At 40.7% G+C, this 16,454-nt stretch overlaps 1 protein-coding gene across 1 annotated transcript in view; it reads right to left on the bottom strand.

Annotated features, from left to right (window-relative positions):
- plxna2 (plexin A2) overlaps positions 1-16,454 on the bottom strand; it is a 265,758-nt gene that overhangs the window by 67,032 nt on the left and 182,272 nt on the right. The window contains exons 14-17 of the mRNA XM_061735348.1: positions 13,502-13,619; positions 11,070-11,206; positions 8,896-9,063; positions 6,475-6,568 (exon numbers count right to left, since the gene is read on the bottom strand). Coding sequence (XP_061591332.1) covers positions 6,475-6,568; positions 8,896-9,063; positions 11,070-11,206; positions 13,502-13,619 — 517 coding nt within the window. The remainder of the gene's footprint in view (positions 1-6,474; positions 6,569-8,895; positions 9,064-11,069; positions 11,207-13,501; positions 13,620-16,454) is intronic.

The following is a 16,454-nucleotide window of genomic DNA, read 5'->3' as shown; positions in this document are numbered from 1 at the left end:
CAGCGCTGATCCAGCCTGCCAACATCTATGCTGCGTTCCAGTCTGAAGGCTAGAACCACCAGTTCATTATTTTTTGTAAGATACAGTAGGTACCGCAAGGAAAGGGATGAAAATCTGCTGTTTTGATACTTTAGTTCAGTTTTAGTTCAGTTTATTGGTACTTTCAATTTCTACAACACAAATAACCCAAAGTAGGGTGTAAATCATCAGTGTAATACAAAAAATATATAATGTTTTGATATATATATATATATATATACAATTTTAACTAAAAACCAAGGACCAAAAGGTGTAGACTGAAGCCTAAGCTTATGACGCTTACCCTTTTTACAAAAAAAAATGTTAGCTTTTAAAAACTAGTGCATTTAGGATTTAGAGAATGAAGCAAAATACATAAATAAATCCATATGAGAAGTTGCCCGAGTATAAACAAAATAACTGTACACAAACACACAGCATATTCCACATGTCATTACTAAATATCATTCCATACAGTATATATATATATATATAAGCACATACAGTACATACACATACTGTACACATACCTACACATATACATACATACACACACACACATACTGTATATACAAACATATATATATATATATATATATATATATATATATATATATATATATATATATATATATATATATATATATACACACATACACATACATAGGTACATGCCTGTGTGTATTATACCTTTGTTTTATATGTACTGTATTAATAATTGTGTATTTATAGGTGCTGTTGAATTGTAATAACGTGCTAGACATTTTCATTTCTGTATCTAAACTGTTCCACAGATTAACTCCTGTCACTGAGATGCATCGTTGTTTAACGTTGGTTCTTGCCTTTGTTTTCCTGAACATATATTTAGTTTTAGTACATATTGCCCTAAGTACATATTGGCTAACTCTGCTTTGGAAGAGCTCCTGAATACTGTCAGGAAGTGTTTTATTGTTGATTTTAAACATAAATTGCGCTGTTTTAAGATCCACTAAATCTCTGAATTTAAGCATATTTGAATTTACGAATAATCTATTTGTTGGTTCTCGATAATCTGCTTTCTTTAGCTCCAGAGACGGGACGTCTGTTGGACACCGATGCCTCGTCCAGTCAATGAGCCGCTCACGATACCACGCCCAAATATAAAGATGGTTTCATTGTGTAAAGCCCAGCTGAGGTGCAGCAGACCGTGTGTTCCTAATGTGTGGAGCAATCTTTAATCCAGCCTATGTGTACATCATCTTTGGAGATTCTGCAGCTTCAGCGCTCATTTCTGCCATCAAACTTGTTCAGACACTTATTTTGGTGGCGAGTCCATGTGAAAGAAGAGAGAAGAGAAGTAAAGTGATAAAAAACAAAAGTGCTATAGAAAAATAGAGTAATTTGCCTCCAGAAAATAGATAAAAATTCATTTAAACATATTTAGATAAATACATGAATAAATAAACAGACAGACAAATCAAAAAGAAAATAAAGGAAGTGACATGTAATTCCCGAGTCTTTCATAAGCATGATATTGCTTTTGCAATTTGTCTTTATATATTTCTGCATTTATTTGTTCTTCCTTGTCTTTCTTCCTTATTTATGTATATACTGTATGCGCTGCATAGAGACCAGCCTCCACGTTTATTTTACTGTCATATCTTTTATGGGACTCTTATCAAGAAGAAAGAAGGAAAGAAAACAGAACCGCGGAAACTCTACATTTTTTTTGCAAGCATTATCGGTTGTTTGTGACCGGCAGGAACTGTAAATGCACCTGCTGACACAGCCGAGTCATCTTAAGCGTGGCAAATGTGTTAAATGAAATCCTTCTGGGACAGGGGAAAACGTTCTGGAGCTGGAAAATAACCCTTTAAGCCTTAATCGAGATCATGATAATGTTTCAATCGTGAAAGCGCTGACAGATACAAAGCGTTTTTGTAAAGAAAATTGCCTCCACCCCCCCCTTCCCCCTGTTTTTTTTCTTTGTGAATCTGTGCAGGTGAAACAAGGGAAGTAGAGAAGAGAAGCAATTTAGTGGAAGACAGGTGATCATTTGAAGGCTGGCTGACAGACAGCAGCTCTTATTGCTATAGGCTGCTCCTCTGTTTGCCTTCCTCCTGTGACAAAAACGGAGGAAAAGAGGTGGAGGAGACGGGGGGGGATGAAGGCTGTGTAATAGTAACCTTAGTATTTAATAGAAATTCATTCTCTGTGGCCGTGGGGGCAATCACGATAGTGACACAGGCTTCTTTATTGGAAGCGTGGTGGGGAGTGACAAGGCGGCGTGGAGAGGAACAACTCTCTTGCAGAGACGAGAGCGCAGCACCCACGCAGCAGTTAAATCCCATTCCACCAGGCCGCCCTCCCTCACAATCATCAACTCGCCTTTTTTCCCCCGCTTTAAACATAAAACAGAACAGAGACGTTTTCAACTTGTAGTTAGTAATATACAGTATTTCTGCAAAAATCACAAAGGTGTTTCAGAGGTACTTTACTCGAACATGAGGAAACGCTGCAGCGTTAATACCCCTGGGCCAAGTTATGCTTTTTATTAAAGAAACATTTACTAAGCAGGGAAGACACGCAAGACCAATTTTAGACTGCTGGTGTCAGAGCTAGTGTGTTGGAAATGCAGAGAGGCAAAAAGGCACGTTGGGCTAAATCTGTGTAAAGCGCTGTTTGTGTATGCGCATGTGCACGCCTTTGCACTAACCTGTTCTGAAACTCTATAAATGAAGCATGAGATTTAGTTTGTGCTGTAAAAGGGGTTAATGTGCAAAGCTGCTTCCAACATGTGTTGAGCTGCGTGTTTCTAGGCTGGAGCAGTGACATCAGTGCAGCGTGTGAACGTGAGGGTGTAGTTAGGGTTTGTGGAGCTCCTGTCCACGTGGAGGCAGAATAAATCATGAACCAGAAACACGCGTAACAAGCTAAAACCCCGGTCTTAAACAAAACACAAAACAATCACAGACCCGATTGTTATCTTACAAAAAAGAGCCATTAGAGTTATTGTGGCAGGGTGGAGGAGCAGCCACTCAGCCGATTGGGCACACCTGTGCCCAATCAACCTCTCCACCCTGTCTGGCTACACAAGAAGTGGCTGCACACCAGCAAGAGGTCTGCTGGGAGAAGGTTCTGCTGGTGCACGCGTGGCGGTGTGATTGAATTAAAGAGTTCCTGCACTAAACCCTGTGTCCTTTGTCCTGTCGGTCGGCCCCAGTGGCAACGGGCTTGCTACAGTTATAAACAATGCAGATTATCGAGAACCAACAAATGGATTATTCGTAAATTCAAACGTCCTTAAATTCAGAGATTTAGTGGACCTTAAAACAGCGCAACTTATGTTTAAAATCAACATAAAAACACTTCCTGACAGTATTCAGGAGCTCTTCCAAAGCAGATTTAGTCAATATGAACTAAGGGGAACATTTATGTTCAGGAAAACAAAGGAGAGAACCAACGTTAACAACGATGATCTCAGTGACAGGAGTTAATCTGTGGAACAGTTTAAATACAGAAATGAAAATATGTAGCACGTTGTTACAATTCAACAGCACCTATAAATACACAATTATTAATACGGTACATATAAAACAAAGGTATAATACACATAGGCATGTACCAATGGACATGTGTATGTATACGTGTGTATGTGTGTGTGTATATATATGTATATATATATATATATATATATATATATATATATATATATATATATATATATATATATATATATACATGTGGAATATGCTGTATGATTGTGTACAGTTATTTTGTTTATACTCGGGCAACTTCTCATATGGATTTATTTATGCATTTTGTTTCATTCTCTAAATCCTAAATGCACTAGTTTTTAAACTGTCAATACAGATCATCTCTGATTCCAATGTTTTCTCTATGAACTATAATTAACTGAATACATTCATTTAAATAACCAAGAAAGATAGCAGAGGCTGACCCTCTTAGCCCTTGATAACTTCATAATAAGGAGCTTGTCCAGCAGCAGCCGATGCTGTTTCAAGCCTAACGGCTAGTTGTTGTTCCTCCACCACTTCATTTTCCTTACAGGCTGTAAACATTGATTTCCCTGCTATTCTATACCGACAGTGAAAAATCTCCACAACATGGTTCAATAGTGACTGCACTATCAAGCTGTGCCAACTTAGAAAAAAAAGAAGGGATTTAAATACCCCATGGAGTGACAATCACCAGCTGATCGGTCGGTGCATCTAAAGCCCTGCACCTCCAGCCTCTTCCCTCTTTGTCCTTCCTTTTCGTCCATTTACTTACCTATTTTAGCCCAAACCACGGCAAAGAAATTCCATCCTCTTAATTAAACAAGAACCCCCAGGACAGGCCCTAAAACGCAATTTGTAACGATTTCCTGCAGCCGAGACTTTGATTATACCGGAGCTTTTTATGCTGAGCAAAGACTTCTGACAACAGTTAATCTTGTGTTGAAAGCCATTAGCAGTCTCCTTTCCCCCGATCATGCACACCTTTAACGTTCTCCCAGTGAAGAACTGACACAAAGCCGTCCACCGTCCTCAGGCCTCACTACTGCTCACGTATAGGTGATCCAATCCAATCAGATTTGGACCAGCCAGCCCAATAAGCTGAGAGGCAAAGCGGCTCATTTATGGCTTGATTCTTGTCCCTCCATATGGAGACAGTGACTACGTTTACATGCAGTCAATAACCCTTTTGTAACCGGAATATTAGCAATAACCCGGTTTTGCACGGACATGTAAACACCAATAACCCCTTTGAATAACCGGAATTTGCTCATATTCCTGTTTTTAAAAACCCAAATATGACCCCTGGTTACTCCTTTTCTAACCTGAATATTTGGTCATGTAAAAACCTAACGGGATTTCCCCATCAAAAGGAACAGGAATTTGTTTTCTGCACATGTTCTTTTCGCAAGGAATCCTGGTCTTTTGAGTCCAGGAAGTTCTTATAAACATGGAGAAACACAAGACCAGGAGGAGACTAATCACTTCATAAATGTAATGAAGGATATGAACATTTTGGCATTTGTGGACGGTAGAAAGTACCGGGATAGCCAGATTTACAACAAGGTGAGCGAAAATTTGCGCAAAGCAGGATTTGAAAAAGGAGAACTACAGGGCCGAGAAACAAAACGACTTCTACTGGGCTGTTCATTATCCTCCGTGCTGCTGTTATCGTTGTTGTTTTGAATTTGGATACAGGAAGTAGAAGCAGAAATGACAGGAATTGCGTCATGATGTTCTCCGTGCGTCGCTTTGATCCAGATATCCTGATGATTAATCACCATGTATACAGGAATAACCCTGTTTGCTCACGCATGGAAACAGATTATTCCCAATGTTTCAGTAACCGGAATATTGACCTTAACCCCAATTTTGACTGCATGTAAACGTAGTCAGTGTAGGCCCAGCGTAGGCAGTTACTAGAGCATACATATATATTGTGGAGAGGAGCTGCCTGGCATCACTCCTTCCAGACAGAAAGGGAAGTTGAGTTAATCCAGGGGGGCTTAGAGAAGATCTGCTACTTCTCTGCATCAAAAGTAGGTAGTTGAGTTAGTTCTGGCTTCTGGTTGAGATGGAGGGGGGAGGCCCGGGGACACAGCGAGGACTTGCTGTAGAGATTGTGTTTCTCGGCTGAACTGACACACACAATCTCTGAAGCCAGAGAGGAGAAGCTCTGCGTAGAGGGTCGCCTCAGCGGGCCTGACCCGGATAAGTGGTGGAACACGGAGAGATGGATGAATGGATGGATTAAAAGCCTTCAGTAAATACTGCATGCAGTATTCTGCCAGTGCTCCAACTTCCAGCAGTAACACTCACTATATATATTATATATATATATATATATATATATATATATATATATATATATATATATATATATATATATATATATATATATACACACAGTACACTGCAAAAACTCAAAATCTTAACAAGAATATTTGTTTTTTTATAGTTAAAATTTCTCATTTTTAGTCAAAAACTCTCATTACACTTAAAACAAGAGTCATTACCAGAAAAATAACTTGTTATTTGACAATTTTCACCTGTTTCAAGTACATTTTCACTTTAAATAAGTAGAAAAAATCTGCCAATGGAACACGATTTTTTTGCTTGTAATGAGAAGATAAATCTTGTTCCATTGGCAGATTTTTGAAAATTTGTGAAAATTTACTTGGAGCAGGTGAAAATTGTCAAATAACAAGTTATTTTTCTGGTAATGACTCTTGTTTTAAGTGTAATGAGAGTTTTTGACTAAAAATGAGACATTTTAACTACAAATAAGACAAATATTCTTGTTAGGATTTTTTTGTACATATATATATATATATATATATATATATATATATATATATATATATATATATATATATATATATATATATATATATATATATATATATACAGAGAGAGAGAGAGAGAGAGAGAGAGATATTGATGGATGTTTGGTTCTTACATTGACGGACTCTCGTCCAGCGTACTTCACCCGGATCCTGGGCTCCTGAATTACATCCAGGTTGGTCCCCGTTACCATCAGAGGGGTATGGCCACTGCAAAACAGAGAACAAAGCTTTCTTCATTTTCTTTTAACTTTCTATTAAAAAACAAGAACAGACCGAGAAACAGAAACAAAATAGTCAATATCAGCTAAACCTTCAGCACGATCCCTCTCAGATGAAAACTCATGCATCCAATCGAATCTCATCATCAGTGTCTGTCGGATGGTAATGGTGTTGGGAGTGGAGGATGATTAGAGAGAAATTTTAACTGATTCTGCTAGCTGTAAACAACTAGGCCCAGATCTATGTTTAAAGTACAGAGACCGGCGGAGCGTGCTGGGACGCTGGGATGAGCGGCCGGCTCAGGTCTCAGCGCTCGCCAGTTTGTGTTGTTACGCAGAAATGTGGCAGGCTTACAGAGGTCTCAGGAATTACATGATCTTATGGTGCCAGCTCAACGCATTCTGTTTTCTGTTTTTTCTTCCTTTCAAAGCGAAAAGAGATATGGTGACCTTTCTTCATTGTTTCTTTAATAGTAGTAGAGAATCAGTCTGTCATTGATGATTGTGTAGCATCTTAATGGGTCATTCTCTCCTGAGCTGTGGCTTCTCTGTCACCTTCAGTCTAATGGACAGAAACCAGTAACTAATGGTTCTTTTCCACTAGTACCTACTCAGCCCAGCTCGACTCTCCTCCACTCGGTTTAGCGCTTCTCCACTAGGGGTCTAACGTGCCGAGTAGATACTTTTTCTGTATCTACTCTGCCGGGGTTCTGGGCGTCTGAGTCAGGATGTGACATCATTTCAAGAGCGACTCGCAACTTCTTGTTAATTTTTTTCGAAGAACAATGGCAGCACAGAAATCTGTTCAAATTCGTGGTCAAATTCCGAGGTGGAGACGTTCTTAAACCTGGTGGCTGATGAAAATATCCAGAGAGAGCCAGATGGGGCCACGGGGAATGAAAAAATATACCAGGAGATTTCTCAGTCCATGTCTGCTCAAGGCTACAAATGGACTTTTCAGCAGTGCCGAGACAAACTGAAAAAGTTAAAAAGCGATTATCGTGCGGTGAAGGACCCCAATAGCCGGAGTGGGTTTTCTTTGTTTGTGTCACACAATTGAGTACGTCACAGCAGTGACAACCCCGCCCACTTTTGATCTGGGTATAGAGGTACTGTATGCATTGACGTCACATTCCCACTGGACCACCGCCTTACTCACACTGAGTGGTAAAAATGGCTGCAACTGGTCAGGGAAACCGTGGAGAAGACGGGATAACGGCCAATCATGGGCTTAAATTAAAGGCAGTTGGACTTGAAGGAGACCCGTACAGTTACCCCAAGAACCAGTGGTCCATGGACATTAATATTTGGTACAGTTACCAAGAACCAGTGGTCCATGGACATTAATATTTGGTACAGTTACCAAGAACCAGTGGTCCATGGACATTAATATTTGGTACAGTTACCAAGAACCAGTGGTCCATGGACATTAATATTTGGTACAGTTACCAAGAACCAGTGGTCCATGGACATTAATATTTGGTACAGTTACCAAGAACCAGTGGTCCATGGACATTAATATTTGGTACAGTTACCAAGAACCAGTGGTCCATGGACATTAATATTTGGTACAGTTACCAAGAACCAGTGGTCCATGGACATTAATATTTGGCCACGAATCCAGTTTCCTGATATTTATATGTACTTAATTTCTACGCCGGGGAAATACACGAAGCAAAGCTTGAAGGTTTACAAAAGTCTTGATGCTTGGTCCGACTTCAAGACAGGATTTGTTGTAGAAATTAAAGTGATGAGGACACCGAACTTTATGATTTGACCGTTTAACGTTAGCTACCCAAAAATCCAACATTATCTGATACAAAATGGGAACCACAAATCCACGTTTCGGTGCCTGGAATCCAGTTGTTTCTGCGAATTGCAGTGATCCATTTGTCTCTCTTAAGCTTATTTTTTGGCAGTCTGTAAAACGATAACTCTGATTTCTTGCTAAATCTATGAGTACAGTCGATCGCACAACAGCTCTTTCCCATTTTACATGTTTTCCAGTTGCTCAAACTTAAAGTTTACGCTGCCACTCAGTCTTTCTGACACTCAGTCTTTCTGACACTCAGTGGGCGTAACCTGCTGTGAAGTCACATCTGTGACGTCATGCACATTCCCTGTATTGAAAAGAAATGAAGTCGAGTCGAGTCGGGCTGAGTAGGTACTAGTGTAAAAGCGTGTTCAGTGTTCTTTATGGACTCCTGTTTGCTTCATGTTGACGACTGAACCAAGTGATTCCAAACACGTCTATGACAGCGTTGCCAGCTGGGTCGGTTGGTGAGATCACGGAGGGAACAACAGCTTCATGGTTACCTGGCGATGCTCCAGTCCGGCTCGATGCGCTGGACCGTCGGGTCCTCGATGTACTCGAAGGTGAGGCTCTCCCTGATCTGGGCGTGATCCACCCCGACGCTGATCTGGACCGGGCCCACGCCGGACAGAGACGGGGCGGAGTAGCACACGATCTCCGTCATCGTCCGCCTGAAAGCAGAGAACAAACCCACCTTAATGCCATTGTTTGAGTACATAGTAAATGTGCACGAGGTGGCACGTCTGCGGAGAGAAGAGATGAGGAAAGATAAGCTAATGACGCCCTTTTAAATGCTACTTTACCTCAAATATTAATCAATTTGCATAAATCAAAAACACCACCTACAGCAACAGAATATATTAAGCAATTTGTTCTCCCGGGTCTGTTCTTGTAATTATCTGACGTGGAGCTCGTGCACAGGTGCAGCCCTGCACGCCGACTCATGCACACACTGTCATGTGCTGCTGCACTACGCTCTCCCTGCCTCTACAAGACTATTATCTACGTGCACACCCTCTGAATTTGTCCCAATCCATTAGCAGAGAAAAGCTTGTGTTAGAACACCCCCCCCCATCCTTCTCTTCAGGATTACAGTGCAGAAGCACACACCAGCAATTAGCCCCATATCTCATTAAAGCTGGCTTGACTCCTCAGCCTTACGACATGATAGTCCGACCTGTGGCCGAGCTGAAAATAGGTGCAGAAAGAGGGCATGTGGGAGCGTCTGCCGTGAGGAAACATGGACTTCTTTGTGTGTGTGTTTGGGGGGTGAGGGGGACGGAAGAGTATTAGGGCCAGGCTGGAGAAAAATAAAAATATTATTTTAGAGGAGGAAGATTTTTTTTTCATTTTGCACTTCGAGAAAAAAGTCGAAATGTAGAGAAAAAAGTCGAAATGTAGAGATTAATGTTGAAGTACAATTTCGAGAAAAAAGTCGAAATGTTGAGAAAAAAAGTAAAAATTTCGGGAATAAAGTTGAAATGTTGAGAAAAAAGGCGAAATTTCGACTTTATTTCTCAACATTTCGACTCTTTTCTCGAGTATTAGGACCAGGCAGGTGAAAAATAAAAATAATATTTTAGAGGAGGAATATTTTTTTTTCATTATGCACTTTGAGAAAAAAGTCGAAATGTTGAGAAAAAAGTCGAAATGTCGAAAATCATGTTGAAGTACAATTTCGAGAAAAAAGTCGAAATGTTGAGAAAAAAAGTCAAAATTTCATGAATTAAGTTGAAATGTTGAGAAAAAAGGCGAAATTTCGACTTTATTCTTGTATTTCAACATTATTCTCGACATTTCGACTTTTTTCTCAACATTTCGACTTTTTTCTCAAAGTGCACAATAAAAAACAAATCTTCCCCTCTTAAATATTTTTTCTCCTGCCTGGCCCTAATACTCTTCTGTAGAGTGGGGAGTAAACAGACTGATGGAAAGATAATGAGAAAGGTGGGCATGGATGAGAAGTAAGAAGGGCTTTTTCTTGAAGCTATTATTACAAGGTTTTGATGCAGCAGGCCATCAAAAGCTTATTAAGATTTACCTAAGTTTCTGACAGAGGATGAAAGAAAGAATCTTCTTGAGGGAATTCTCAGTAATAGCGCTGGGAGAACTACAAGGAAGCCGTGAAATACAGCACCTTATTTAAAGGCAATGATCCACATCGTTTCAAAAGCTTTTTTTCATCCCCATTTACTCACCGTATGCAATTTATCTCACAGGGTAAAAGTTAAAGATACTCCGTGTTAAGCCGTTATTCTATCAGCATACATCCCTCTATCTATTTGCTGTACCTGTTTTAATCCTGTACAAGGTCACGGGGATCATCATACAATGAATTAAAAGCAATGCGCGTTTTGAAAAAATAAAATGCGAGAAACAAAGTTCAAGCCTGAAAGGAAAAGTAGAAAATAGACAATTTCATTTTTCACTTTTTTTATCCCTGCTACCTCAGTTTACTTTACGGAAGTGACGATTTTCACTATCTCTTAGAATGGTGAAAAGTGTGTTTTGCATTCAAACCGAATATGAACTTTTCACATTTCCACCTCATCTCTTTTGCAGTTGCAGTGATGAGTATTCAGTGTTGAGCCTGATCATGCTGACTGTTTTAGCACCAATTCTGAGCCTATAATTGAACATGGATGGCAAAAATGGGGTGCAAAATCAAAAGTCTAACCCGAAGAACTCGCATGTCTGGTTCCCGAACTGAACGTTGACGCTGCTGCCGGCTCCCAGGTTTTCTCCCAGGATGGTGACTTTGGTTCCTCCCGACTCCGGACCTCTGCTGGGCGACAGGCCGGTGACTGTCGGAGTCTGCAACACACACAGACGCAGAGTAACGGGTTAGGGGACAGACCTCAGAGCAATTAACGGGAGGGGGAAAAAAAGAGGATAGGATGAAGGGGCAGCTTTAAAGTAAACAAGGAAGCATCCCTGTGGTAACAGCTGACAACTTCATGTATTCTCACAAATCCCAAGAAAATTACAGCAATTCATGTTGCCAGGCTGATGGTGGTGGAGCGCAGTGCTGCTGGGAGAAAAAAGAAAGATAAAAACCAGGAGCTCTTACAATCCCTGAGAGACCCTACTACTGCAAGTTGTGCATTGCTGAGTTGCGTCTGAGTGAAGCTTTTTAAAGACGGTCTGAAAATAACTAGTGTTTACAGCAGGAGGCTGTCAGGCTGCCATCGCACAGACAGATGAAGAAATATCCACGCAGACGGCCCGTTATATGGCCAGGCACGCACTCATCGGATCATGTGCAGATAAAGAAAAAAAAAAAAAGCACACACACTTCTGTCTGCACAAACATAAAAGAACAATTTCTTTCTTTATAGGGCTTTTTTGTCTTTTTTTTCTTTTAAAGGTTGCCTGCAGTACATGGGAATCCTAAGTGGAGGCAATTGTGAGCTCGGTAAAGAGGAATTATACAACTTCACACACTTGCAGTAGTCAAGGAAAAGTACAAAGCCAAAACGCAGCACAGTGACAAATCCCAAACTGTCTGCTGCAGCGTGTGTGACTTCCAGGCTGCAGGATTAAAGCAGGTGCTCGGAAAAACAACAACAGTAATTACAGACTGCTGTTAATTGTTAAGGGAGTGCTAATTGTGAAGGTGTGAGTGGGCGCGCGCAAATGGGGAAGCAGATTATCTGTTTGCCGCAGGGTGGGCAGACTGCAGACCGCAGAGACGAGGCCCACGGGCTGCCCAGATGTGAACAAACATCGGCGTTTGCTGACGGGAGGAAGATAATGTTCATCTGCATTTTAACTTTCTATCTGTCCCTCTTGTGAAAACCTCCACTCAACGTTTGAGCTGTTCCAGTCACTCCCCCAGCTGGAAAGATTGGGTTTAAACGACACCAAAATGATCAGTTTGCATTTCATCAGAGGTGTCAAAAGTATTCACATTCAGTACTCAGGTAGAAGTATAGATACTAGAGTTTAAAAATACTCCTGTAGAAGTTGAAGTATCAACTCAAGTTTTTTACTCAAGTAAAAGTATAAAAGTACTGGTTTCAAAACTACTTAAAGTATAAAAGTAAAAGTAATGTAAGGGGGAAAAAAGCAATTAAGGACAAAAGCCATTGAAAATGAATGCATCTTAGTATAATGCAAATATATTAAAGAAGCATATATGTGTACTATTGAGCATTAACATGTGTTTCAGAGAGCAGGAGATATGATGACTAGTTGCCTATAAGTATTGTAATGGTGCAAAAAGTCAAACTTCAGAGGCATGTTATCATTTATCCTAACCTTTATTGGAATGTACATCCAAGTTTAGTTGCAGGAATCTGAGGGAACGGATGTAAGAACAAAACTGGACAAGAACATCTGAAACAACCACAACCAAATTCACTCTATCCGGATGGAGCAATTTAACTGGATAGTTTTTTTAAAGGCCCAAATGAAATAGAGTAACGAGGCTGTTTTTAAAATGTAAGGAGTAAAAAGTACAGATAATTGCGTGAAAATGTAAGGAGTAAAAGTAAAAAGTCGTCTGAAAAATAATTACTCCAGTGAAGTATAGATAACCAAAATTTCTACTTAAGTAAGGTAACAAAGTATTTGTACTTTGTTACTTGACACCTCTGGGTTTCATTCGACACAAAACTTCCAAGAAGTTCCAACAACTACTCTGCAAAGTTACACAGCTGATGAGATCTACTGTACAAAGTACACTCACAAAACCAGAGGAGTCAAAAAGAAAGAAGAAAAATCTTGAACTTTGTTATGACAATTTTATATATAAGGGTATACTAACCACACAATTTCATAATAGGGAGGAAAATATCGAGGTCGTGACACCTGCAGAGAATTAATGAGAAACCTTTGAAAACCTTGCGCTGTCAGTCAAATAATGTTACTAAAAATAACCTATAAGCATGCACATAGCTGCCTAATTACAGCAGTGGTTGGCGTGGCAACTCACATCTTTTCTTTTTTTGCTAAGGGGAGTAAACAATATGATTGCATGAAGAAATCCCTTTATATTGAACCGTTTATATATTCAGTTTCAAATATGGCTCTTTTATATGCCTGTTTGGCCACAGCAAAACGACACAAGCGCCGGCACAGAAAGCTGGAGGAGAGAAGCAGTCGTACCACAAAGGAGTAGAGATGCGAGGAGCGAGCCCTGAGTTCTGGTCTGCACTCGCCGACGCACAGCTGGACCGGACCCGCTTTATTGTCCGCAGGAGCTGCAGCCATCTCGCACACGATCCTGGGAGACAGAAGTTAGTTCATTAAAATCATATAATTCAACGTGGCTTTTAAAAAAAACAAAGTACTTGCATTGATCGTAAAAGTCCATCTGGACCGTGAAGGCTTGGATTATTCACAAAACTCCAAAGTTAGCTTTGTGTTTGCCTGCTTGAAAGAAGTTGTAAAAAAAAAAGCAATCAAAACTCTTCTCTGCTTGACATTGATTTATGTTCCACGCTAATTGCAATCCTCGTTTTGCTGTTTCGCTCATTCCATTATGAGACGCATCCAAATATCGACCTGGACCCCTCTATATCAGTCTTTAAATGAGACCGACGTTCCTCCCCTCCTGGCACTCCGACACACCCAAAACTTGATTGCAGTACATTTCCCGGCGACATCAGCCCCCCCCCGACAGCGCCGGCTACGCAAGTTTAATGTAAATCACACGGCGAGATCAATATGGTTCCATCACAGCATGTGATCAGGTGCCACCCGGCACAGCAGGTGATTAGATCAAATGACATAATAAAGTGAGGATGTCTATTGATCGCCGGTGCTGGCCAGTAATAAAGTACAAGAAGCAATCACAGCGTGCAAAAGGGAGACGGGATATGAGGTTGAGGCGGAGAGCAGGGCCAGGTAGGAGGAGAGCTGCTGAAGCAAAGCAGATGGATTGTTTTTCCAGAGCTGATCATCTGAATGACAAGAGCAGACAGTCCTTTTTATTACTATAGGATGAACCATGTGGAAGACAGTAGCTAAAGGAGGATTTATTCACTGACAGGGCTTATATTATCCTCTCACTAGGCCACAGAGACACAGACATCCACTTGCTTCCCCACCTGAAACCCCTGCTCTATCTTTTTTAAGCTGCAGATTTATGGATTTTTTTTATTCTTGGTCTTCAAAAATTGGATCTCCCCCAAAAGGCTTTTTGACACATGCATACACTGGAAAAAAAAGTTCCTTTAAAATTGAATTCTTACTAATGAGGACTGACCAATGACAGAAATGCAATAAAACAGTAAGAACCCTCAGAAAAAAAAAGAAAGTGCCTGACTGCTGGAAAAACATACAAGTGGGACTTTTTCTTCAAAGCAAGAGTGGCTTTCACACTCTCCTCTGAAGTGGGAACAGAACAGACACATACATATGAATGCCTTTCCCCCGCTATTTTTGTCCAGAATAGTCCATCATAGAAAGCCTGATAACTAAATTCAGAAATGGACACAAACACCAAGAGTCAGATAAGGACATGGATATAATAGAGCCAATATGACCCAAGGAGTGGGATGAAGGGCCAACTCAGATCACCATCATCGCCCCAACTCCTTCAGAGTAAGACCAAGAAATGTCATAGTTTGCTTTTTTTAATTTTATTCAGTCTATTTATTACATATGCCATATAAATGGATCCCCTAGCTCGTGCCCACTTGGATTAAAGTGCTGTCAGATCCGTGTGCTGCTGACAAATTGTCCCCTACAGCCAAGTGGCACATAGTGAATTTTAATTATTACGGTCCAGTGCAGAGCTCCGAGTCAAAGACTTTTACAACATAAACATCTTTGTATGCGAGTATCAAAATGAAATAAAAGTTAGGAGCAGGTGTCCAAAGGTGTGTGTGGTTGTATGTGTGTTTGTGTTCCATATTTGTATAGAGGGAATGCACATAATGTCACAGATGCGACTTCACAGCATGTTACGCCCACTGAGTGTCAGAAAGACTGAGTGACAGCGTAAACTTTCAGTTTGAGCAACTGGAAAACATCTAAAATGGGAAAGAGCTGTTGTGCGATCGACTGTACTCATAGATTTAGCAAGAAATCGGAGTAATCGTTTTACAGACTGCTGAAAAATAAGCTTAAAGGAGCTTGAGGCTCCTTTTAAGAAATGAGACTCTCTAGCGCCACCCTTCATCACGACGGCCGTTGGGGGTACTGCAGCCAACAGAGAAGCCGGCACGGGAGAACGGGGAGAACGTGCATGCAGCGTCATGTGACGTCACATCCGCAGCCCAGCGCGGGAAATTCGGGACCAAATTGCAGCACATTTTGCAGCACACAGCCTGTTCAAGGCAAAGGAGAGATACACTAGAGGGCTCATTCTTTTGGGTTTGGAACGCTTCATCTGACATTATTACTAGAAAATTTAAAATGTATACAGATTTTTTTCATAAATCTTGCCACAATCCAGCCTCAAGCTCCTTTAAGAGAGACAAATGGATCGCTGCAATTCACAGAAACAACTGGATTCCAGACACCAAAACGTGGATTTGCGGTTCCCATTTTGTATCAGGTAATGTTGGATTTTTGGGTAGCTAACGTTAAACGTTCAAATCATAAAGTTCGGTGTCCTCATTACTTTAATTTCTACAACAAATCCTGCCTTGAAGTCGGACCAAGCGTCAAGACTTTTGTAAGCCTTCAAGCTTTGCTTCGTGTATTTCCCCGGCGTAGAAATTAAGTACATATAAATATCAGGAAACTGGATTCGTGGCCAAATATTAATGTCCATGGACCACTGGTTCTTGGTAACTGTACCAAATATTAATGTCCATGGACCACTGGTTCTTGGTAACTGTACGGGTCACTGTCAAGTCCAACTGACTTTAATTCAAGCCGATAATCGGCTGTTATCCCGTCTCCTCCACTAGTTGCAGCTGTTTTTGCTGATGTTTTTGCCACTCAGTGTGAGTAAGGGGGCTGGTCCAGTGGGAAAGTGACGTCAATGCAGACCCTCGATTGTACTTCTTTGAACACAACGTAACACTGGGAGGAGACTTTTCCAGCGGTGGTGCAGTTGATGCAGATCTATTTCTGAGGGCAGAACTAGGTCAAGGGAAGAATCAGG

This window comes from Cololabis saira, chromosome 12 (genome assembly GCF_033807715.1).
Source record: "Cololabis saira isolate AMF1-May2022 chromosome 12, fColSai1.1, whole genome shotgun sequence".
In the NCBI taxonomy this organism is placed as follows: domain Eukaryota; kingdom Metazoa; phylum Chordata; class Actinopteri; order Beloniformes; family Belonidae; genus Cololabis; species Cololabis saira.
This window is presented reverse-complemented; position numbering and strand designations above follow the sequence as displayed.